The sequence below is a fragment of the Nerophis ophidion genome, linkage group LG01, assembly GCF_033978795.1.
Source record: "Nerophis ophidion isolate RoL-2023_Sa linkage group LG01, RoL_Noph_v1.0, whole genome shotgun sequence".
Classification (NCBI taxonomy): Eukaryota; Metazoa; Chordata; class Actinopteri; order Syngnathiformes; family Syngnathidae; genus Nerophis; species Nerophis ophidion.
In genome coordinates, this window is record NC_084611.1 from 30,295,997 (window position 1) to 30,322,340 (window position 26,344).

Below are 26,344 nucleotides of genomic sequence, written 5' to 3' on the forward strand. Positions count from 1 at the left end.
CTCTACATAAAACAAGAATGGGAAAAAATTCCACTTTCAAAGCTTCAACAATTAGTTTCCTCAGTTCCTAAAGGTTGAGTGTTGTTGAAAGAAAAGGTGATGTAACACAGTGGTGAACATGCCCTTTCCCAACTACTTTGGCACGTGTTGCAGCCATGAAATTCTAAGTTAATGATTATTTGCACAAAAAAAAAAAAGTTTATGAGTTTGAACATCAAATATGTTGTCTTTGTAGTGCATTCAACAGAATATGGGTTGAAAAGGATTTGCAAATCATTGTATTCCGTTTATATTTACATCTAACACAATTTCCCAACTCATATGGAAACGGGGTTTGTATAACTTTTGACCAAAGAAAGGCTTTGCTATGGAGGTTAATGTGTAATGTGTGTCAATTTATGTAACTGATTTTTTTTTTGCTTTTAAGTTTCGTGAACTGTATTTCTTTTTACAGCAAACTATGCTGACAATTTCAGTGGAAAAAAAACTTGGTAGCAAATGGGTGTGTTTTAAAATTCAGTGTATAAAAACATTTGTGTATGAAAATTCAGTGTTTTAAAGGAGTGCAGAAAAAAAATTGCTACTTCAAAACAAGATCCATCCATCCATCGATTTTTCTACCGCTCGTCCCTTACGAGGTCACAGGTTGTGCTGAAGCCTATATCAGCTGCCTTCGGGCGGAAGGCGGGGTACACCCTTGACAAGTCACCACCTCATTGCAAGTCCTACACAGATAGACAGACAACATTCACGCTCACATTCACACACTAGGGCCAATTTAGTGTCGCCAATCAAGATCCACTTGGGGTAAATTTTGACTGAACTATCTCAGAACCAGGCAATGGGTGTCAAGCTTGTAATCATGTGACACAAGTCATACAGAGAGTCAGATAATGCAGCAATACATGCGGCCAGGCCATTTCATCTGCTGTATGAGCCTGGATCCCTTTTATAAACACTTTATACATGTGGAGGTTTCTGTGCATTTATGAAAAATCCCAAAATTCTGCAAAAAAAGGATAAAAGCTGATCACACGATAGTACGAACACTCACACAATAATGACTGCTACTAATAACACAATAACAGACCATCTAAAAAACTAAATTAATTTTAGTTTTTTACTGATTAAGAAATGAACAATGCTCCACCACTTCCCAGACCACCTCCTTAAACGATATATTTTATAATCGATCTAGAAAAACAAAGGTGCAACAAACACAGTGAAACATAAACACAAAAGGTAAAAAACATCCCAAATATTGGATATAATATAATTTTCTGCAGATCTTTGTAGTGGAAATCTGCCTCCATTTGACACTCACGTCTCAGGCTTATTGCTGTAAAAACAAGCCCTGCCCACTCTGCTTCAGGTCTGATCTTTTCATAACATGGTCACCTATGCCTAATTTTGTTGTGATGCTCCGCTGGATGCATTAAACAATGTAACAAGGTTTTCCAAACTAAATCAACTCAAGTTATGGAGAAAAAAAATGCCAACATGGCACTGCCATATTTATTATTGAAGTCACAAAGTGCATTATTTTTTTTAACATGCCTCAAAACAACAGCTTGGTATTTGGGACATGCTCTCCCTAAGAGAGCATGAGGAGGTTGAGGTTGGGCGGGGTAAAGGGGAGGACGGGGCGGGGGATTAGGGGTAGCAGGGGGTGTATATTGTAGCGTCCCGGAAGAGTTAGTGCTGCATCGAGTTCTGGGTATTTGTTCTATTGTGTTTATGTTGTGTTACGGTGCGGATGTTTTCCCGAAATGTGTTTGTCATTCTTGTTTGGTGTGGGTTCACAGTGTGGCACATAGTTAAAGTTGTTTATATGGCCACCCTCAGTGTGACCTGTATTGCTGTTGATCAAGTATGAATTGCGTTCACTTGTGTGTGTGATTGGGCCAGCACACAGAGGCAGTGCCTTAAAGGTTTATTAGCGCTCTGTACTTCTCCCTACATCGTGTGGACAGCGGCGTTTTAAAAAGACATGAATTTTAAATTTTTAAACCGATACCGATAATTTCCGATATTACATTTTAAAGCATTTATAGGCCGAGAATATCGGCAGTCCGATATTATCGACAGTCCGATATTATCGGCCATCTCTAGTCTTTTCCAACTTGTTTCAACTTGTTTTGTCTACTTTTTTTTTTTTTTCGTCCGTTCTTAAGGGATTTTGTCATATTTGTTGCTTCTTTCATTGCGTAAAATTTTGACTCTTTTGGATTTGCAAAATAGTTATACAAATGTACATAGCCAGTGAGTCTAAATCTTTCATAACTTGCTACCCGGTAAGTACACAAAGGCTGAGATTGTTGGCCTACTGCTAGCGCTCGCCTTGTGTCACAATAACCTCCTAATAGGAAGCATGCGACTTGCGGCGTCTCGCGTAATTGGAAGGAGCGAGCACATAACCAGAGTGATTTATGATTTAATTCATAATGATCCATTTAAAAAGTTGGATCCAGTACAAACCAAAATTAAAATAGTCAGAAAAGAAAGGAAAACAACCTCACCTTGGGAATTCCCGGTCGATCGAGCCAGTCGGCATAAACAGCAGTAAGCTTTAGGCCCTTTCTGGAACACAATGGCACGAGTGTTAGTATTTTCCCCATTATTATGTCAATGGCTGTTATGAGACATTCAATGAAAACAAGGCTGTGGAAAGATATTTTTAGGTTAATGGCAGATTTGGGGTTCAGGCCAACACCTTAAACAAAAAGTGGGGCACACCCACACTGTAGGGCATGTCGAGACAATGACTTCAATCTGAATGCATGCATGGCGGGTAAACAGGAGGCACGTGCAAGCCAAAGGAAGGGATGAAGTCACACAACACACGCTGTGACCCCGAGAGCCTAATAAACACAAATGTGCATGCAAACATCCCGAGACAGTTTGCATTGTGCGCACAAAGGATGATAGTAAATACAACATATTTTCCACATCATTCCCAGCCCAGGCTTGAGGGGAATTCCACACTTGGCTATGCTGACTCATGTCATTGATGTGTGGGTGAAGCCATAAAATAAGCTGTTTTTTTATTTAATGTTTATGTTCTCACAGTCTCACACTTTTTGTTTTGAGTTGAGACTTAAATACAGTACAAATTTCATTACATTCTGTAAAAAAATTTTTTTTCAAATGTGTCAGACTGGAAATGAAGGCGAGGTACTGTACTCCTAGGCGGATGTTAGGTGTCGTCTCGGTCTCAGGGTATCGAAATGTGGGCGGCACGATGAAGTACTGTTAAAGTTTCAATTCTAATTGAACCATCAGATTTGTTGGCCCGTACATGAATCACACACCCTTGTGAGTTATGCCGTCGACTCATTGTTGGAGGACAGAAGCGGTGCTCGTGTACTGGGCGTTTGGATGTGTGCATTCTGGACTCTGGGAAGGGTTGAGTTGGATTTATCTGCGGAGGTGGAGATGCGGTTTGGCTACATCGTGTGGTTTCACCCGGGGGCCCGATGTACCCAGCTTTTTTGAGTAGGTTATATTGGACACAGAACTTGAACAAATCTATTGGTTATTACTGCAATACTGAGAAGGAGTAGGGTTAAAGAAGCTATGCTTCTTCCTACTCCTTTTCTGACAAACTGTATAACTGTACACATGAGATGTACTACAATGGAACCTTAAAGTTAAAGTTAAGTTAAAGTACCACTGATAGTCACACACACACTAGGTGTGGTGAAATTAACCTCTGCATTTGACCCATCCCCTAGTTCCACCCCCTGGGAGGTGAGGGGAGCAGTGAGAAGCAGCTGTGGCCGCGCTCGGGAATCATTTTAGTGATTTAACCCCCAATTCCAACCCTTGATGTTGAGTGCCAAGCAGGGAGATAATGGGTGCCATTTTTACAGTCTTTGGTATGACTCGGCCGGGGTTTGAACTCACGGCCTATCGATCTCAGGGCGGACACTTATTACAAGGCCACTGTGCAACCTTGTTTGAATCTTGGAAATTAACAAAAAAATAAAAACTATAGACTGCTAGAGCATCCCCTGTGCCCAATCCTCCTTTCAGGTCACTCCACTCTTTTTAATCGGCTGTAGGTCGAGGCTCCTTCCAAAACTTGTCATGATCTTTTGGTTAATTTCATACTTTTGTTGACTTAGATATATGCAGAGCATCGTCGTCAGCTTTTTCTAGTTTTGGGACAAAATTTACTATTTCTTTAACTGAATCCCCAGTACCAAATTCCAGGTATGTGCACAGGGAAAAAGGGAGAGAATACACAGTTACAAACTGATTTTATGCTACAAGATGGGACCATTTCCCAGACTCAAAGCCCAGGAGAACCCAGCAGGATTTAACTGATTGTTGATTAGTGTTATGGTCATCATTGTCTTGTTACGTTGGCATGTAACGAAGTAGTTTACAAAAAAAAGGATAGGTCCATCTTGAGTAGCACCTGGTGAGGGGTTGTTTCTCACAGGAGGGCACTAAGCAAATATTTTGCTAAACGTGCACCATATTGTAGTTCAAACATCATCAAAAATGATATTTAACTCAGTTGGAACAGCCAAATCTGTACAACAACCTGGCGGAGAATCCGGACGGTTCCGTCATCTCTGACGCCAGCAGCGGCCGCGGTGTCTCGTAATTGCAGGCCATGGGCTTAGCTTAACCAGCAGCTAAGTCTTCTTTGAAGTATTTACATAGACTGATGCTGGCAGGGAGGGAGGAGAGATGCAATTCTGCTTGTGGGTTTTCGATCGTCAAAATCTGAAAGCCAATCTGGATTGAGTATAGCGGGTTAACAGCAGGCTTTCATGGATTTTGAAGTTACTCATTTAGTTGCCTCATCTTGAACACATGTCCCTCAATTCATTGTTGTTCACCTAAACTCTTTACCTCAAATGGAAATAACTTTTACGACAAGGTATAGCTGTCATTTCCTACACAAAACAGCTATGTTTTCACCAAGCTGTACAAAGCTTTGAAAAATTTGGCTATGTACTAAAAAAGGTCGAAAAGCTGTGTACTGTTTTCCACACAAGCTAGGGATCTAACGCAACCATTTATTGGAATGAAAGAGGTCTACTCAGTCTAAGTTCCGTTTGGTACTCTACATACCGATGTGGTTAGCCTTTCCATGGCGGGCATGTTTGCGGGACAACAATTATGAGCTCCGTACTAGCAGTAAAGTGTCTAACTTTATTGTGAATTTAAAAAAAAAAAAAAACAACGCAAAAGTTTGTCAACAAGCAGACGTCATCAAATCCTCTCTCAACTGTACTCCAAAGTATTTTTTCGAATTGAACTGAGCTTCTTTTTCTTCTTCCATTCTTTAGCACATTAAGTTTTGATTTAAAAATGTAACTCTATTTGAAAAAATAGACTCAGATTAGAAAACAAATGGTATTAAGACAAAAAAAAACCTACACATTGGCATTGTTGTGCACTGCAAAAACTGAAATCTAAGTAAGATTAAATATCTCAAATAAGGGTGATATTTGCTTATTTTCTGTCTGATAAGATAATTCTACTCACTAGGCAGATTTTATGTTGGTGTGTTTTACTTTTTTTAGTCCCAAATGATCTCAGTAAGATATTACAGCTTGTTGCTGAGATGTTATGACCTATATTGAGTAAAACATGCTTGAAACTAGAATATCAACTGTTGCAAAGCTGTGTCATCAACACTCACAAGTATAAAACTACTTTTTTAAAGTAATCGTTTCTTACTTCAAGCATGAAAAAAAAGTCATGATGCCGAGCGCATATCATTATGTCAAGATAATGGCAATAGCATTTAATTCATTTAAGAATATTTTTCAACATACTGAGCAAAAAGGTCTAATTTTTTCTCTATTAAGAAAAGTGCACTTGTTATTAGTGAGAATATATATTTTTTAAAAGAATTTTTGGGTTCATTGAGGTTAGCTAATTTTACTTGTTTTGGAAAGTCTTGACTAGCCAAATTTTCTTGTTCTATTGGCAGATCATTTTGCTTATTTCAAATAAAATACCTCTCATTTTTGTATTTGTTTTTCTTGTTTTTGAACAATGACTTTTTGCAGTGTGCAGCTGGTGCAAACTCCAATTGGCCCTAACCTCGCCTTAACGTTTGCTTCAGTTGCGCTGTTGAGGCAGGCATGTCCCCCATATCAGGCTGTGCGGAAACTTAAATAGGGAACAATTAGTTTCGCCTCTAACTGCACTGATTGCATTACTGATTGGTACCAGGAATATAAGGACACAGAAATATAAGGAACTAGTGAGGCATTCTATTCCCTTTGTAAGACAGAAGTAATGCAGCGCTTCTAGCTTACACTAACATTTGTGCTCCTCGCAAATAAACACCTTTCCTTAAAAAAACAAAAAATGATGTGATTTAGTGTGATTTGACAAAATAGCACCGATTTTACCATTTGAGAATGAAACTACAAGTTATTCCAGCTGTGTCTGGCTGTAAGCTGTAAGACAACACAAAGTAGTATTATATATTGTTTGAGGATACATCAATCAATCAATGTTTACTTATATAGCCCTAAATCACTAGTGTCTCAAAGGGCTGCACAAACCACCACGACATCCTCGGTAGGCCCACATAAGGGCAAGGAAAACTCACACCCAGTGGGACATCGGTGACAATAATGACACAGTGGGACGTCGGTGACAATAATGACTATGAGAACCTTAGAGAGGAGGAAAGCAATGGATGTCGAGCGGGTCTAACATGATACTGTGAAAGTTCAATCCATAATGGATCCAACACAGTCGCGAGAGTCCAGTCCAAAGCGGATCCAACACAGCAGCGAGAGTCCCGTTCACAGCGGAGCCAGCAGGAAACCATTCCAAACGGAGGCGGATCAGCAGCGCAGAGATGTCCCCAGCCGATACACAGGCAAGCAGTACATGGCCACCGGATCGGACCGGACCCCCTCCACAAGGGAGAGTGGGACATAGAAGAAAAAGAAAAGAAACGGCAGATCAACTGGTCTAAAAAGGGAGTCTATTTAAAGGCTAGAGTATACAAATGAGTTTTAAGGTGAGACTTAAATGCTTCTACTGAGGTGGCATCTCGAACTGTTACCGGGAGGGCATTCCAGAGTACTGGAGCCCGAACAGAAAACGCTCTATAGCCCGCAGACTTTTTTTGGGCTTTGGGAATCACTAACAAGCCGGAGTCCTTTGAACGCAGATTTCTTGCCGGGACATATGGTACAATACAATCGGCAAGATAGGATGGAGCTAGACCGTGTAGTATTTTATACGTAAGTAGTAAAACCTTAAAGTCACATCTTAAGTGCACAGGAAGCCAGTGCAGGTGAGCCAGTACAGGCGTAATGTGATCAAACTTTCTTGTTCTTGTCAAAAGTCTAGCAGCCGCATTTTGTACCAACTGTAATCTTTTAATGCTAGACATGAGGAGACCCGAAAATAATACGTTACAGTAGTCGAGGCGAGACGTAACAAACGCATGGATAATGATCTCAGCGTCTTTAGTGGACAGAATGGAGCGAATTTTAGCGATATTACGGAGATGAAAGAAGGCCGTTTTAGTAACGCTTTTAATGTGTGCCTCAAAGGAGAGAGTTGGGTCGAAGATAATACCCAGATTCTTTACCGTGTCGCCTTGTTTAATTGTTTGGTTGTCAAATGTTAGAGTTGTATTATTAAATAGAGTTCGGTGTCTAGCAGGACCGATAATCAGCATTTCCGTTTTTTGGCGTTGAGTTGCAAAAAGTTAGCGGACATCCATTGTTTGATTTCATTAAGACACGCCTCTTGCTGACTACAATCCGGCGTGTTGGTCAGCTTTAGGGGCATGTAGAGTTGGGTGTCATCAGCATAACAGTGAAAGCTAACACCGTATTTGCGTATGACGTCACCTAGCGGCAGCATGTAGATGCTGAAGAGTGCAGGGCCAAGGACCGAACCCTGGGGAACTCCACACGTTACCTTAACGTAGTCCGAGGTCACATTGTTATGGGAGACACACTGCATCCTATCAGTAAGATAAGAGTTAAACCAAGACAGGGCTAAGTCTGACATACCAATTCGTGTTTTGATACATACGGTACTAGTTATAGCTCACAGGTTAATCAACACTGAATGACTGAAAGATTGCACCCCTAAAGAGTACGGTAATTCATGTATTCATTTATTTCAGGCAATGACATAAAAAAAGGTTGACAACACCTAATAATATAAATTAATATAATGCAAATGGTAATGTACAATATGTAAGCATGATGGTCCAGTGTTGCCTGTTTCCACCTCCAGTTCTCCATTCAGTGATTAATACATTGAGTTTCACTGTTTCTTTGTTTAAGGATTAAACAAATGTTACTCAGTGGAAAGTTACTCATACTCTACTCAGTGGCCTAGGGCCACTGAGTACCCCTAATCAGAGAAAAACATTTTTGGTTGAAAAAAGGAGATAAAGAAGTAAAATACAGCACTATGTCATCAGTTTCTGATTTATTAAATTATATAAAAGTGCAAAATATTGCTAATTTATAGTGGTCTTTCTTGAACTACGTATTTGGAAAAAATATATAAAAATAACTAAAAACTTGTTGAAAAATGAACAAAAGATTCAATTATAAATAAATAAAGATTTCTACACATAGAAGTAATCATCAACTTAAAATGCCCTCTTTGGGGATTGTAATAGAGATCCATCTGGATTTGTAAACTTAAGTCTAAACATTTCTTCACAAAAAAAGAAATCTTTAACATCAATATTTATGGAACATGTCCACAAAAAATCTAGCTGTCAACACTGAATATTGCATTGTTGCAATTATTTTGACAGTTTATGAACTTCCATTCATATTGTGTTGCAGTATTATTCAATACATATATTTATAAAGGATTTTTGAATTTTTGCTATTTTTAGAATATTTAAAAAAAAATCTCACATACCTCTTGGCATACCTTCGCGTACCCCCATTTGAGAACAGAGCAGACCTGGGCAAATGAAGGCCCAGGGGCCACATGCGGCCCATTGAGCTTTTCAATCTGGCCCGCCAGACATTCCCAAATATTTTTTTTAGATCTTTAAGATGGAAAGTGTAGCTGCCATTTTGATGTGCAGTGATGTTTTCTAAAGACCGTAAGTCTTCAATCAATCAATCAATGTTTACTTATATAGCCCTAAATCACTAGTGTCTCAAAGGGCTGCACAAACCACTACGACATCCTCGGTAGGCCCACATAAGGGCAAGGAAAATCACACCCAGTGGGACATCGGTGACAATGATGACTATGAGAACCTTGGAGAGGTATAGTCTTGAACTATACAAAGTATTTCAATGGTTGGAATCTGCGCTTATGAATGATATACCACTTACTACGGTAATTGAATTAGTTACTATGGTCATCTATTTAGTTACTATGGTCATCTAATTAGTTACTATGGTAATGTAAGTCACAGCAGTTCAGACGAGGCACCAAGCATTTTGTGTTTGGGAAGCGTTTCCACAGACGCTTAAGGAGATTTTCACAACAAAGTTCTAAAGCTTAGTGATATATCAGATATATCAGATTGTAGGTGGGTTTATTTTGTACCCTTCACGTTCATATTTCGCTGTTTGTTGCATTTTTGTTGCGTTTGACTTGATTGTAAAATATGTCGATCAAAGGGGAGTGTGACGTTAATTTTTTGTCAATATTCAGTGTTTTATCCTTCATAGAAAAAGTTAAAATTCCATTATGTTTTTTAAGGCGGTCTGTCATAACGTTTTTAGCATTCAATCAGACATTATTGTGAAGTTTTGTATTAGTGTTCATAGAAATAGATATACCGGCCCCCAGACTAATTTTTTTTCTCTATATGTGGCCCCCGAGTCAAAATAATTGCCCAGGCCTCGGTAGGATGTGAATTCAAACCCCGGCTGAGTCATACCAAAGACTATAAAAATGGGACCCATTACCTCCCTGTTTGGCACTCAGCATCAAGTGTTGGACTTTGGGGTTAAATCACCAGAAATGATTCCCGGGCACGGCACCGCTGCTGCCCAATGCTCCCCTCACCTCCCAGGGGGTGAACAAGGGGATGGGTCAAACGCAGAGGACACATTTCACCACACCTAGAGTGTGTGTGACAGTCATTGGTACTTTAACTTAACTTTAAATCATAGTGGCATTACCACAGGTAACAATAATTATTATACTGTAACAATAATTTGTATCAACAATGCTGGAAGAATGGATTTACCAACAATGGTAATGGACCAAATACCAACGATAGCAATAATGGTAAGGAAACATTGAGCACATGTTAACACTTTGAAACAGAGTACAAAAGCAGGTCAAATTAAAGACCCTCATCTCTATATTTGAACCAGACCCGATGCAGGTATAATAGTTTAAATCGACTAATAGTTTGGCATTGCTTGTGTCGTAAGTCCAGTTTGTTCCAGAGTTTTACTCCGCATACAGACACACAAAAACATTTACGCCTGGTTTGAGCTCTCTGCAATGAGAAATTAATTAGTGATTTATTGCATCGTATTTACCCCCCTTTGTTTTATGTTCTGCTCTTTATTTTTTATTGTTTGAACGGTTCCGTGGTGCGCACCGCAGGGAACCCTAACATCAAGTGGCGACAGCGAGTGCCCACTCACATCCCCCAAGCTTGCTCTACTCGCCGCCTGTTTACTGGAAGAGGCATCAGACCCAAATATTGACCATCCCCAACTTCCTCTGTTTAATACAATCAATCTCTGCTCGTCTGACGGAGCACTCCACAAGGTGCAGAAAAACACAACAGGAGAGAGAGAGAGAGAGAGAGAGAGAGAGAGAGAGAGAGAGAGAGAGAGAGAGAGAGAGAGGACGAGTGTTCTGATGGCTGGCAAAGAGAGAAAAACAGAGAGAGAGATGGGGGGAACAAGCTGTTGCAGACGGATGCAAAAAAGCAGGACAGACACAGCGAAAGGCAGAGAGAGAGCTCGACAGGCAGTAGAAGAGGTTAATGAGGCAATCATGAGAAATAGAGAATTGAGTGATTAAGCCAGCACCGGAGAGGAGGCAGAAAATTAGAGAGGAGGAGGGCGGGAGGAGCGCTTGTCCTTTTACACTTCAGTTAATACTAGAGTGGATGAGACTTCTGCTTACAAGGATTGATGTTGGGGGGGCCGGGATCCCACACAGCCAGACTTCAACGCGCTTAATCAATGAGAATCAAGGCCAAATCCACCTCAGGCCCTCCTGACACTAAGTCCGACTAAAAATCAAAACTTATTAGAAGGAAAAGTTGGAAGCGAAGACTGAATATATCCCTCTCAAGAAAAATACACGTTAGCACACTTAATTCTAAAGCTGGCTCAAAAAGTCTGCATTTACAGATAATATAGGTAGAGATGTCCGATAATGGCTTTTTTGCTGATATTGTCCAACCCTTAATTACCGATTCCGATATCAACCGATACGCAGTCGTGGAATTAACACATTATTATGCCTAATTTTCGTTGGTGACTAAGTCTCTGTTTTTTTGTTTTTTTTTTAAATCAAGTATGACAGCAAAAGTAGCCACCATAGTGCCAAAATTAACCACAACAATAGCGACGCTGAAAACATAAAGTCGCTACAAGTCCAACGTTTACTAAACAAAAAAGAGAAACAATTCAAAGCCTTGTTCGTCCATTTAATCAGAATCAGAAATCAGAAAATACTTTATTAATCCCTAAGGGGAAATTAAAATTTTCAGCACAATGCCATTCAAAATCAGACAAACATTACAGGGAGACAGAACAGGATCGCTGACGGGTCGGCCAACTTTTACCGATGTTTGTCAAGTTTAATGAAGGGAGAACGGGCATACTTGTCGACATTTCAATATTTGGGACATTTGGGAAAAAACAATGGAAATTTGTTTTCATAAAAAATCGTAGTTAATATATTAAAAATAGGAGGAAAATGACATGCCCTATTAGGTACTCAAAATACGTCTCGTGTCACATGTCAGAACAACTGAGCCAGTGGCCTTGTGGTTAGAGTGTCCGCTCTGAGACTGGAAGGTCGTAACCCTGGCCGAGTCATACCAAAGACTATAAAAATCGGACCCATTGCCTCCCTGCTTGGCATTCAGCTTCAAGGGTTGGAATTGGGTGTTAAATCACCAAAACGATTCCAGAGCGCGGCCTCCGCTGCTGCTCACTGCTCCCCTCACCTCCCAGGGTGTGCCGAGTATAATTTCACCACACCTAGTGTGTGTGTGTGACTATTGTTGGGACTTTAACTTTAACTATCTATTCTGAAAAAAGGAGTATAATTAGACACAGTTGACAAGTGTACCAGTTTAGTTTTATTTAAAATCTTTATTATTGTGTATTAAGTAAATGGTAAATGGGTTGTACTTGTAGAGCGCTTTTCTACCTTCAAGGTACTCAAAGCGCTTTGACACTACTTCCACATTCACCCATTCACACACTGATGGAGGGAGCTGCCATGCAAGGCGCTAACCAGCACCCATCAGGAGCAAGGGTGAAGTGTCTTGCTCAGGACACAACGGACGTGACGAGGTTTGCACTAGGTGGGGATTGAACCAGGGACCCTCGGGTTGCGCACGGCCACTCTCCCAACTGCGCCACGGCGTTGAGCTACTACAGTCTGGTGAAGTATATTGTTGGATATTATAGTGTTATGTTTTTTAGGCTTCAACTCTGTCAGAAAAAAGTAAAAAAAATACAAATAAAAAAAATTAATGAGTTAATTGTACATTTTTTTTCAATAAGTTCAGTTTGTATTTTTTACTGTATAAATTGAAAATATCCTGCTGTAATTTTTATTATAATAATTGTATGCATACATTTTGTGGAGGGGGTCCTTTTTTCTGGCTTGAGCCCTTGCCTATTTATATGTATTTTGCATTGTTTTTTGGACGGAAAATCGGAAATATTCTCTATAAAAGGGTTTTGTCTTAACAGTTTGGGGTGTCGAGAACAGGTTTATTAGATTTACAACATTTATTAATGGAAAAACTGCTTTGGATTGGTACGATTTGGCTTTCATCTGATCTTTTATAATGATTAGTAACAAAAACCGAGGTACAAAAGTATGTTTGTTTGTGGCTGTATTTACTGCATCATACTACAGTAAGTAGCAACTAACTTGCTTAATGTTTAAACACCAATCTTTAGTACTAGTAGCAGTAAAATACTGTATGTAATATGATATAATGTACTATTATATCTAGTATAATAGAGTCAACCACACCTCAAACTAAAGGGCTCCAATTGTCATTATCATTTTTAATTTATATGTACACTCAAATACACAACGTGCCTTTCTTGTATGTCGATATGAATTCTTTTTACATTATTTAAAACAACCCATACCTAAAATGTGTACTGCTCAGTTTTTATTGGGCTACTTAAAAATGCTGTAAGCTGCTTTATTGATACACAAGAAGGCATGCCATTTCCTGGCAAATTCATAATAAACTCTTGTCTTCGTTTATTATTGATTTTTCTGTATACTGTTGATGTTATTGCAATGCATTATGGAGTTTTTAAAAAATCAGCGCAATTAATTATTAACGAATTCAAGTACTTGATGCAGAGTACATACCTTGCAAGGTCAGGGAAGGTACTGAGCAGCATTTGCAGGAAATCCTGTCAAAAACATGATGGATTGAAATTGAGGCATTTGGGGAAGTGTGGAAGAGGGGAGAAAAATAAAGCTGTTCAAGATCTTAGTTAGACGCTCCATGTCAAACAGTGTTTGTATTGCATCCATTATTTAGCAGGATGCCAACAGCAGCCAGGTGGAACATATCACACATCACTCACACACACGTAGACGTGCAGGTGTGGGCGCTCAACTACAAGACACCAGTGGAATAAACACACGTGGCCAAACTGATGTATGGCCAACCAGCACTTGCAACGATTTGTAACATAGTGGCAGTCTAGCTTTCAGAGTGTCAGCTTCCAATTAATTTATGGAAATAACATTGCGCTAGAGAGGACGGGTCACATTAAACGGTTCAAATCTGAGCTTGGACTTGATTAACAAACAGCCAGCCATCGTAGAGTCTCTCCTATTAAATTGATCAAGCGGAAATTGGTTCCTTGAATCTCCAATCATTTGAAAAAAAAAAATGCACCCCCTATGGTTTGTGGTCAAAATGCTTTGGAAGTTGTGCTAGCACTCATGTAATACATACAGTCGTGGTCAAATGTTTACATGCACTTGTAAAGATATTGTCTTTTTTTTTTTTGTTTCATCTGACATTGCATGGACAGAGATAAGATCTTCTGGAGGAAAGATATGTGGTCAGATGAAGCAAAGACTGAGCTGTTTGGCCATAATACCCAGCAATATGTCTGAAAGGAGTAAAGGTAAGGCCTTTAATCCCAGGAACACCATGCTTACGGTCAAGCATGGTGGTGGTAGTATTATGCTCTGGGCTTGTTTTGCTGCCAATGGAACTGGTGCTTTACAGAGAGTAAATGGGACAATGAGAAAGAAGGATTACCTCCAAATTCTTCAGGACAACCTAAAATCATCAGCCCCGAGGTTGGGTCTTGGGCGCAGTTGGGTGTTCCAACAGGACAATGACCCCAAAACCACGTCAAAAGTGGTAAAGGAATGGCTAAATCAGGCAAGAATTAGGGTTTTAGAACGGCCTTCCCAAAGTCCTGACTTAAACGTGTGGACAATGCTGAAGAAACAAGTCCATGTCAGAAAACCAACACATTTAGCTGAACTGCACCAATTTTGTCAAGAGGAGTAGTCAAACACAAAACCAGAAGCTTGCCAGAAGCTTGGGGATGGCTACCAAAAGCACCTTATTACAGTGAAACTTGCCAAGGGACATGTAAGCAAATATTAACATTGCTGTATGTATACTTTTGAACTAGCAGATTTGGTCACATTTTCAGTAGACCCATAATAAATCCCTAAAAGAACCAAACTTCATGAATGTATTTTGTGACCGACAAGTATGTGCTCCAATCACTCTATCACAAAAAAATAAGAGTTGTAGAACTTATTGGAAACTCAAGACCACCATGACATTAGTTTTTTTACAAGTGTATGTCAACTTTTCACCACGACTGTATATCCTTAAAATTTTATCAACATTACAAGCGGTACAAAATGGATGGATGGAGCGTTAACCTCCAGAGAACCAGTCTCCTGTACAGCCCTGTTATGCAAAACGCAAATGTCCATAGCAGAGGACGCTTGTTTTCAGGAGGGTATGTGGTCAATTAATTACAAAGTACCACACCTGTAAAGACGTTTCATTTATTGATGGCCATGTTTTTCAACAAATCCTGTTCAGAGTTTATAGTCCCCTAAAATGTACACTTAAGTTACATTTTTTGTTTTTTCCAGCACATTGAGCTGTTTCAAATCAATCCAACCTACTGGACAAGCTTTAATACCAGCACCAGCTTGCAGTGTATTTTTAGGAGAAATAACAGCACAAACAACACAGTAGGGGTGCATGTTTTGACAAATGTTCACCCTTTTGTGTGCAGCGGTTCAAGAGTAGAAGAATTTACACTAACAAATGATTACAAATTTTTCTCATGACCATACAGTACACGGAGCCTCACCTGGGATAAAATTAGTTGGCCGTGATATCGTTTTACAAATGATTTGAAAAAGTTGATGAATGGTTGCTCTCCGACTTGATTGGCCAAGAACCTGAGGAGGAAGTAGCCCTGCAAAGAATGGCACAGGGAAATAACAACAGGTCTTTAACGTCAGCATGCGGACAGCAAGGACTTGTTATATGTTCTCAGAGGAAATTAAACAGGGTACAAGCGTCACACACTGCAAAGAATAGGAAGACACACAAACATGGCAGACACGCCATGGAAAGGGCAGCAGTATTTTGACATATATTCAAAGCAAAGAAAAAACTTTTTTTCCTTGTTTTTTGTCACCTTTCTGGCTTTGGATTTGGCATCAGAGCGGTAATAAAGGTGGGACAGTGCCTGCGTGAATTGTATAAAACTCTTGTGAGAGAACTATATGGGACAGGAATTAATGTTTGAACCTCCTCACCCACTGTGTTCACCAACAGTTTTTTCACCACATCTGCAATTCCAACTTTTATAGGCCAAAAGGAAAAACTGTCTCGTATAATAACAAGGGCTGACAATGTTATAAATATAGAATGGTGAGCACTGTGCAGTAAGGCTGCACGATTTTGAGAAAAAACGATTTGCGATTTTTCTCTCCAAAATTGCAATTTGATTTGCGATTTTGATATTTTATATATACAATGTGAAAATAACAAGTGAAGAAAGACATAAACCAACATATTCTTGTCTCGAGGTGCAGCACAGAACAATATTAAATAAATTAAATAAAAAATATTTGGTGTTATGCAGACAGACTCAGAGCTTTTGTCTACATCATTATCTTAAACTGAAGAAAAACAAAACCTAGACAGTGTTTATAATGTAATGTACTCATAATATATAAGAATAACACAAGTAACCATTCAAAAAGATATCAACTTATACTTCTCAATATTGTAGAATTGTTTACCATTGTACTGTAATTGGAGGGTAAATAACTTTGTTATACTAAACCAATAAACAAACCAAAAATAAAACAGACTTATTTCTGGAAGCAAAAAATAACTTTAATAAATACTGAACTTCTTAAAGTGCATTTTTTCCCAGTTGGAAAAACTAGGTCGGACGTTGTTTTATTGTTTTATGCCATCACTTGATCATGGCATTCTTGATCGTTAGTTTGAGTTTCCCATCCGATTTTGAAGCTGAAATATTCCCACAACGGGAAATTTTGCTTTTTAATAATTTTTTACTCCTTATTTGTTGGGATGTCTGATAATGGCTTTTTTGCCGATATCCGATATTCCCCAACTGTTAATTACCGATTCGGATATGAACCTATACCGATATATACAATCGTGGAATTAACACATTATTATGCCTAATTTTGTTGTGATGCCCTGCTGGATGCATTAAACAATGTAAGAAGGTTTTCCGAAATAAATCAACTTAAGTTATGGAAAAAAATGCTTACATGCCATTGCCATATTTATTATTGAAGTCACAAAGTGCTTTTTTTTTTTTAACATGCCTCAAAACAGCAGCTTGGAATTTGGGACATGCTCTCCCTCAGAGACCATGAGGAGGTTGAGGTGGGCTGGGTTGGGGATAGAGGGTAGCGGGGGGTGTATATTGTAACGTCCCGGAAGAGTTAGTGCTGCAAGGGTTTCTGGGTATTTTTTTTGCTGTGTTTATGTTGTGTTACAGTGCGGATGTTCTCCCAAAATGTGTTTGTCATTGTTGTTTTGTGTGGGTTCACAGTGTGGCACATATTTGAAACAGTGTTAAAGTTGTTTATACAGCCACTCTCAGTGTGACCTGTATGGCTGTTGACACTTGTGTATGTGAAAAGCTGTACATATTATGTGATTGGGGCGGCACGCAGAGGCAGTGCCTTTAAGGTTTATTGGCGCTCTGTACTTCTCCCTACGTCCGTGTACTACTTCGTACAGCGGCGTTTTAAAAAGGCATATATCTTACTTTTTGAAACCGAAAGTGATAATTTCCGATATCACATTTTAAATAATTTAATATAATATAATATATATAATATATATATATTATGGACAGAATTTCAAGGCGCAGTCAAGGCGTTGAGGGGTTCCGGTTTGGTAACCGCAGGATTAGGTCTCTGCTTTTTGCAGATGATGTGGTCCTGATGGCTTCATCTGACCGGGATCTTCAGCTCTCGCTGGATCGGTTCGCAGCCGAGTGTGAAGCGACCGGAATGAGAATCAGCACCTCCAAGTCCGAGTCCATGGTTCTCGCCCGGAAAAGGTGGAGTGCCATCTCCGGGTTGGGGAGGAGACCCTGCCCCAAGTGGAGGAGTTCAAGTACCTAGGAGTCTTGTTCACGAGTGAGGGAAGAGTGGATCGTGAGATCGACAGGCGGATCGGTGCGGCGTCTTCAGTAATACGGACGTTGTACCGGTCCGTTGTGGTGAAGAAGGAGCTGAGCCGGAAGGCAAAGCTCTCAATTTACCGGTCGATCTACGTTCCCATCCTCACCTATGGTCATGAGCTTTGGGTCATGACCGAAAGGATAAGATCACGGGTACAAGCGGCCGAAATGAGTTTCCTCCGCCGTGTGGCGGGGCTCTCCCTTAGAGATAGGGTGAGAAGCTCTGCCATCCGGGAGGAACTCAAAGTAAAGCCGCTGCTCCTTCACATCGAGAGGAGCCAGATGAGGTGGTTCGGGCATCTGGTCAGGATGCCACCCGAACGCCTCCCTAGGGAGGTGTTTAGGGCACGTCCAACCGGTAGGAGGCCACGGGGAAGACCCAGGACACGTTGGGAAGACTATGTCTCCCGGCTGGCCTGGGAACGCCTCGGGATCCCCCGGGAAGAGCTAGACGAAGTGGCTGGGGAGAGGGAAGTCTGGGTTTCCCTGCTTAGGCTGTTGCCCCCGCGACCCGACCTCGGATAAGCGGAAGATGATGGATGGATGGATGGATGGATGGATGGATATCGGCAGTCCGATATCATCGGACATCTGTACTAATTTGTTTTACCTAGCAGCACTTCATACTGGCGAGTCTTGAGTAGTGAGACTGTCGGTCATTGCTTCCTGTGTTTGTAAAGGAAACAATCTTTGCCCACCAAGGCAAGGATTGTGAATGACTGTAAAGAGGGCCCACTGCATTCGGCTAATTCGGCCAACATGTCTGTCACTCAAGAAAAGAAAAAAAAAAACGTAGCCTATTTCGGTTATTTATAGCACATTAATCATGCAGGTCGAGTGTGCAACTTCATATATAATATTTTAATGACTTTGTATAGCTAGTCCAACTATTGCTTTATGCATTTTAATATCAAACTGTACCATATAAATACATCACCTTGAGGTAGTGGACTTGCAAAAAGGACTTGTCAGGGTTGAGAGCATGTTTAACTGTCGAGGAGCCAGACTCGCTGACCTGGCCCGTTTTCTCCATGTTAGGTCTGCGAAAGGACAAATAAGAGCAGTCAAACGGTGCAATACACAATTGAGATCCACAAACACAATTACGACACAACAGAGGCAAGATATGAGCTCCAGCATACTCCAGTTGCACTGTTTAAAAATAAAAATACAATGTCAGCAGCACTAAATTCAACGACTCAGCTCGTCTTCTCGGTGGTTAACACCGAGCTGCCATGCTCTGCCCGGGGCAGGCTCCAGATTCATAATAGCACGCCAATACAGTGTTTATGTGACCTCATAGCATTGCACTGCTTGCATTTTACTGCCCTGTGACTCACCAGGGGAACATATAACACAAGAAAGCCTATCCTGTGCGTGCACACGGACAGTGAGCCTCTTGTGGGCTTCTCTGTCATACACACAAATCATTCTCGGGATCTACCGTAAAAAAAACCCAACAAAAGCTATAAACAAACACCTACGAACCTGATAAATCCCAGCCAAACAGGTGAGTGACGTGAGACGTTGTGCAATGATAGTTGCAGTTAGCCTGTATTGATCTGGCTGAGCAGATTAACTCAGTGTGCCAATAGGAAGGCCTTGAAGGATCGCCCTGCTGCCAAATCGATGCAGCAGGCGCCTGGCCCACCAATCAATACGCCCCCTCATCACCAGCGAGCACTTTTCTGCCTCATGACAGGGAAGTCAAATAAACACGCAGACAGACACGGGAGGCCGAAAACACGTTCCCATACCTACGTGGAACATCTTGACTGATGAATGGGAATCTGGGAAATTGTCTTTGATACGGAATTAGTAACTAGCCCATTGATATAATCAAATAATGACATTACCATGTTAAAAAATTATTTATTCTGGTTACCATCTTAAAACTCAGTTGATATGCCGTCTTTTTTCTGCACTCTGCCCCCCTCTCCAGCGTGGAGAGCTTATTAGGTGACCACAGATGAAGCGCTAGCTGTTCAAAGTCGGGACCCGGGTTGGACCACTCATCTGTGCATCAGCTGGGGACGTCTCTGCGCTGCTGACTTGTCTCTCCTCAAGATGATCCCCTGCTGACCCCACTATGGGCTAGACCAGGGGTCGGGAACCTTTTTGACTGAGAGAGCCATGAAAGCCAAATATTTTAAAATGTATTTCCGTGAGAGCCATATAATATGTTTTTAACACTGAATACAACTAAATGTGTGCATTTTTAAGTAAGACCAACATGTTTAGAGTATAATATTATTTTATTCATTTTAATAACTTAGTTATTCTGAAGCTAACCAATAATAAATACAATACTTCTTACCTTTAATGCGACTTCTTGAAAAGGTGTGATAGAAAACGGATGGATGGACTAAAATGCATGAGAATGTTTTATATTTTGAACGTTGTTTTTAGCACTGATTACCAGTGGAATTATTCATTACTTATTGTGTTAAGCAATGTCAGCTAAGATTTATCTGAGAGCCAGAAGCAGTCATCAAAAGAGCCACATCTGGCTCGCGAGCCATAGATTCCTTATCCCTGGGCTAGACTCTCGCACTATTAACTATACCAGGGGTCGGCAACCCAAAATGTTGAAAGAGCCATATTGGACGAAAAATAAAAATAAAAATGTGTCTGGAGCCGCAAAAAATTAAAAGCCATATTACATACAGATAGTGTGTCATGAGATATAAATTGAATTATGAGGACTTAAAAGGAAAATAAATGAGCTCAAATATTGCTACGAATGAGACATAATGATGCAATATGTACATATAGCTGGCCTAAATAGCATGTTAGCATCGATTAGCTTGCAGTCATAAAATGCCCAAATATGTCTGATTAGTACTCCACATAAGTCAATAACATCAACAAAACTCACCTTTGTGCATTCATGCACAACGTTAAAATTTTGGTGGAAAAAATGAGACAGAAAAAGAAGTGGCATAAAACACATCTTAGAAAGTCGGAGAAAGTTATACACGCAAACAAACTACGGTGAGTTCAAGGACCGCCAAAATTAGTAGGACAAAACGGCGCTTGCCAAATACTCAAATCAATGAAGCATGTTTAATACAAACAGCGTGCTTAATAACAATTAGGGAGGTTTGTGTCATGTTTGTCCTCCTACAGAAACCATGTTAAAACAAAAAATATGTTTTTTTTCCCCCTCATCTTTTTCCATTTTTCATATATTTTTGAAAAAGCTCCAGAGAGCCACTAGGGCGGCGCTAAAGAGCAGCATGCGGCTACGGAGCCGCGGGTTGTCGACCCCCGAACTAGATCAACTCGACGTCCATTTCACCCATTGCCCGGGGGAGGGGGGGTCCACACATCTGCGGTCCCCTCTAAGGTTTCTCATTGAGATTTTTCCAGCCCTGATGTGGGATCTGAGCCGAGGATGTCATTGTGGCTTGTATAGCCCTTTGAGACACCTGGGATAGAGGGCTATATACATAAACTTTGATTGATTGATTTATATTTTTCATCTTCACTTTTCAGGCTGTAGTACTAGTGGGCCTGGCATCTCTCCTTATTTCTAGTTTCCATCCATCCATTTTCTACCGCGAGTCCTTTTTGAGGTCACGGGGGGGTGCTGGAGCCTATCTCGGACTGAAGGCGGCGTACACCTTGGACAAGTCGCCACCTCATCACAGGGCCAACACAGATAGACAGACAACATTAACACTAGGGCCAATTTAGTGTTGCCAATCAACTTATCCCCAGGTGCATGTCTTTGGAAGTGGGAGGAAGCCGGAGTACCCGAAGGAAACTCACGCAATCATGGGGAGAACAGGCAAACTCCACACAGAAAAATCCCTAGTCAGGACCTTTCATATTGTGAGGCACATGCACTAACCCCCCCCCCACCCCCACCACCACCGTGGTGCCCCAAGAACAAGCCAATTTTTATAAATTATAATGCAAAAAACCCCACAAAATTTTTGTCTTCTTGTCTCTCATTAGGATTGTGAATAATAGGCAAAATTCCCCAAAAAGTGCACTTCTCTTTAAAAACCTACAATAGCCCAGGTCTACTATTCTGTAGCTTCTCTAAGAAGTAGTTGACACATTTGCCATTTCCATTTTCTACCGCTTGTCCCTTATGGGGTGGCGGGGGGTGTTGGAGCCTATCTCAGCTGCATTCAGGCGGAAGGAGGGTAACACCCTGGACAAGTCGCCACCTCATCGCAGGGCCAACACAGATAGACAGACAACATTCACACTCACATTCACACATAAGGGCCAATTTAGTGTTGCCAATCAACCTATCCCCAGGTACATGTTTTTGGCGGTGGGAGGAAGCCGGAGTACCCGGAAGGAACCCACGCAGTCACGGGGAGAACATGTAAACTCCACACAGAAAGATCCCGAGCCTGGGATTGAACACAGAACTACTCAGGTCCGTTCGTATTGTGAGGCACATGCACCAACCCCTGTTCCACCGTGTTGCTTATTTGTAGTAAAATACATATTTGGTACTTCCAGACGACAGATCATAAACTAACATATATTGTTCAAGTTTCACATGATCGAGAACATTTTTATTAGACATTGACAAATTGATTTCCATTTCTTCTGCAGCCCGTTTAGGCATCAACATAGGTGGCCCAAATAAAACAAATTGCTGGTGGATTTGTCTGTGCTTACTATTGTTTCCCACTCACAAATTTCATATGCACTACCAACAAGAATGGCCAAACATATTTTTTTCCTTCAGTATAAAAAGGACCAGAATTCTACTCTGAATTAACTATCAAAAATCTAAATGCACATATTTCTCTCGTCCGCTTGAGTGGATGAGAAGAAGAGTTCGACCACAGCGAAAGGGACCGCACAAATCGGCCGCTTTTGGACATTCTGAGTTTCAGCTGGGTTGTGAAGCCATCATTAAACTATGTATATATTGAACAGAAAATACTTATATAATCTAGTGTCTGTAGTGGGTTTACATAATTCACCCACAGAACTTTAGTTATATTTAGAGAGATCTGGTCGGACGGTTTTAAACAGGACACATTTCCGGTATGTGTTGTTGCACATTAAGCTGCGGATGAGGAAATACAGTTGTTTTAAACTAAAGTCTGTATTCAAACAGTTAGCTTTGTCACAGTGTGTTGGTGACGAACCCCAAGATGCAGAGATGGTGGCAGGCTTTGAGTAAGAAAACATGATTTAATGTTCAAAATAAAAGTTAAAAAACACAAACCAGGGAACTAGTTATAGCCAAAACTGGAAACAGCTAATGACTAACAAGAAAACACGAAACAAAAGAGCTAGTAGAAAGCAAACTACAAATAGCTAACAGGAACAGCTTACCGTTACGACGACAGCGACAAGGACAAGTAGTAGCACGACAGGTACTAGCTGTACAGATATCGACAAAGACAGGTAGTGGTGACATCGACACGACACGACACGACAATACTCAAACACCAAGTGGAGGACAAAGCAGGTTTAAATAGTAACTGGCTGATTGACACCAGGTGTGGTTAGATGCCAATCAGCCCCAGCGGAGGGAAAACAGCACTCATGGAGAACAGCAGGAAATAAAGACAAAATAAGAGCGCTGGCAGGAAATAAGACAAACACAGAGGAAAAACTAAAACATGATCAAACTGTCAGGGACAAGCCTGACAAGCTTCATACTTTGAGATTTCGCCTTCAACTCCCGTCCTTGCACGCTACACATCCATCAATTGATTGGACTGATTTTTGTTCATATCTAATATAGTAAATGGGTTGTACTTGTATCGCACTTTTCTACTTTTTTTTTAAGGAACTCAAAGCGCTTTGACACTATTTCCACATTCACACAAACACATTCACACACTGATGGCGGGATATTATAGTATCAGCTCCTGTGAAAACACATACAGGCACGCACAGCTGTCTAAGCCCATCCTGAAGCACCACAGCTTTTAAACATAACACATAACATCGGGGTAGCATGCAATCCTGGCGCTTTGGTCAAAATTGTTTTGGCCATCGTCAAGCCGCTTTCTTACGTGTCTTCAGAATGTGCTGTTTTGTGGGACGTCTTATTAGCCCTTCTCCAGACCAAGACCCTTCGACTGAGTTTCCATCCCATCAGCCATGTTGTAGTTTGTAACACTTACATATTGAGTTTAGAATAGAATAAAATGGACTAAATTGTCGTTATATTTGCATAAAACAAGATTGAGGACTCCAACTTAAGGTGCGGTAGTGGGAACAAATATGGGCACAAGATAAAGGAAAAACTAACAATGGAAATAAACAGACTACTATCCAATAAAAATAATAAGCAATCTTGTACAATATACAAAACACTATAGAAATACAAAATACTGTACAATATACAAAAAAACGATATAAATACAAAATACTGTACAATATACAGAACAAGACAAGAGTAACGAAGTAATAAATAACAATCAGTGTCGGACGCATTGCACTCGAAGGGTAGTATTGCACAGTAGGGTACTGATATTTACTGATATTAAACTGGAACTATACACTTATTTTTATTAGAAATGGCAACATTGGAGGATTTTAGCATGTGTGTGCGCCATAACAAGAGGATAGAGAAAAATAAGGAATTCACTGTATTTCCTTGAATTGCCGCCAGGGCGCTAATTAATTTGAAACCTCTTCTCACTCCTGCGCTTACCAAAGGCATGCGGTAAAAGTAAGCATGCGCTAATTATTTTAAAACCTCTTCTCACTCCGGCACTTACCAAAGGTATGCAGTAAAAATTTGAGTGTGATGTAAGCTTGGACCTTAAATCCTACAGAATTGCTCTTAATCTTCTTCCCTTTATGCGATTTCAAATTACCGGTATTGAAATCAGCCTCCTCCATTTTGAAAATGATGACAGGGGAAGTGTCACGAGTTTGATCAGGCGGTAATACTAAGCATGCGCTAATTATTTTGGGAAGCGAAAAGGCAGGCGCATACTATATGCCCTGCGGCAATTCAAGGAAATACGGTATTTTTTTTACAAATGGATAAAAATGGCAGGCTCGTGCAAAGCTTTTCGGGTAAACCTCAACCATATATGGACTTAACTAAGGCAAAATATATCACTTAAGTCTCAAATTGCAAATAGCTCGTTCAGAGCAAGTTTGGAAAAGGCACGATTGCTTTATAAATATCTCTGCCATGCCTCCATGGTTTGAGGCAACATTTTCGGGACTTATGGGGATCCCGAATACACAAAAACAGGTACCAACAGGTTAGAAAAGTTGGTTTTGCATAAAAGAGCCCCTTTAAGCACTTGTGTGGGCTTGTCTGGATTAAAACTAATAAGTATGATACGTGTGTGATATCAAGCGTGTACAAAAACACTTAAACGCAAACCGGAGAATAGGGCCCAGAGTGACTGCAGGTAACATAACCCAACTGAGACAACTGTGAATATTTCATGTGATCAGCATTATTTACATTTCAGTTCGAATTTCTTCTGCAGCCTTTTTCGACATCACTAGTAGTTGCTAGGTTACTGGGCAAGGAGGACAAAACAAACCTCATTGGTACTATTCCATTATAACAAATAGATAAAAAAAACAATGTAACAAATAAGCACCTCCAGCCTCAACCTCGTATCAGATGACTTTTGGTCCTATCGCTGTCCCAGCATGCCGAACCAGAAGGTGAACTCACATGAAGTCAATTAAGGCTGTGGGCGAGTGGAGGAAGAAGTGTGGGAAAAATCGAGGACGGGAGATAGATAGGAATGTTTGGTTTGCTCGACAGACTGACAGGGAGAGAGAAAACCATCAGCTTCCTGGAGCTTCCAAATTTGACTGGACACTCTTGCAAAAGACTTTCATCATGCATCCGAGAGCGGCCTACTCCTTATGTGTGTTTGCATCTGCCATATAAATGACACAGACTGACCTGATTTGGGTTTAAAGAAAACTTCTATCTAAGAATATCTCCGTCATGATGCGGAAGTGGACATAAGTGCACTAAAATGGGACCACAGGAATGCTACCATGTTTTTCTTTTCTTTTTACTATTTCACATTCTTGATATCTTTTTGGCTAATACTGATATATGTTTAACACAGGGAGTAAACAAACTAGCAGTGACCACAGAGACACGGAGAATGGGTAGGATTAAATTAGATCAGCTGCTCACTACTCTTTTTTGGACATTACAAGTACAAATATGGCGTGACATTACTGCCAAAACACACAAACATGGTTTTACAGATGCTCAAAGATTCACAAGTAAAAAAAAAAAATGTTCATCCAGCCATCCATTTTCTACCGCTTGTCCCTCTCGGGGTTGTGAAGTGAATTATATTTATACAGCGCTTCTCTCTAGTGACTCAAAGCGTTTCGCATTGTGAAACCCAATATCTAAGTTACATTTTTTTCTTAAACCAGTGTGGGTTTAAACCAGTTTAGGTAGCACTCAAAGCAAGTAAGTAAAGTGTCTTGCCCAAGGACAC

At 40.5% G+C, this 26,344-nt stretch overlaps 1 protein-coding gene across 7 annotated transcripts in view; it reads right to left on the minus strand.

Moving 5' to 3' along the window:
* aopep (aminopeptidase O (putative)) overlaps positions 1–26,344 on the minus strand; it is a 200,846-nt gene that overhangs the window by 78,487 nt on the left and 96,015 nt on the right. For all 7 annotated transcript variants that reach the window (XR_009806800.1, XR_009806805.1, XR_009806802.1 and 4 more), the window contains 4 exons: positions 18,844–18,946; positions 15,534–15,641; positions 13,537–13,580; positions 2,520–2,580 (listed from right to left, as the gene is read on the minus strand). Coding sequence is in view for 4 of the 7 variants with exons in the window: in XM_061900554.1 (XP_061756538.1) it covers positions 2,520–2,580; positions 13,537–13,580; positions 15,534–15,641; positions 18,844–18,946 (316 nt within the window). In the remaining 3 variants the exon portion in view is untranslated. The remainder of the gene's footprint in view (positions 1–2,519; positions 2,581–13,536; positions 13,581–15,533; positions 15,642–18,843; positions 18,947–26,344) is intronic.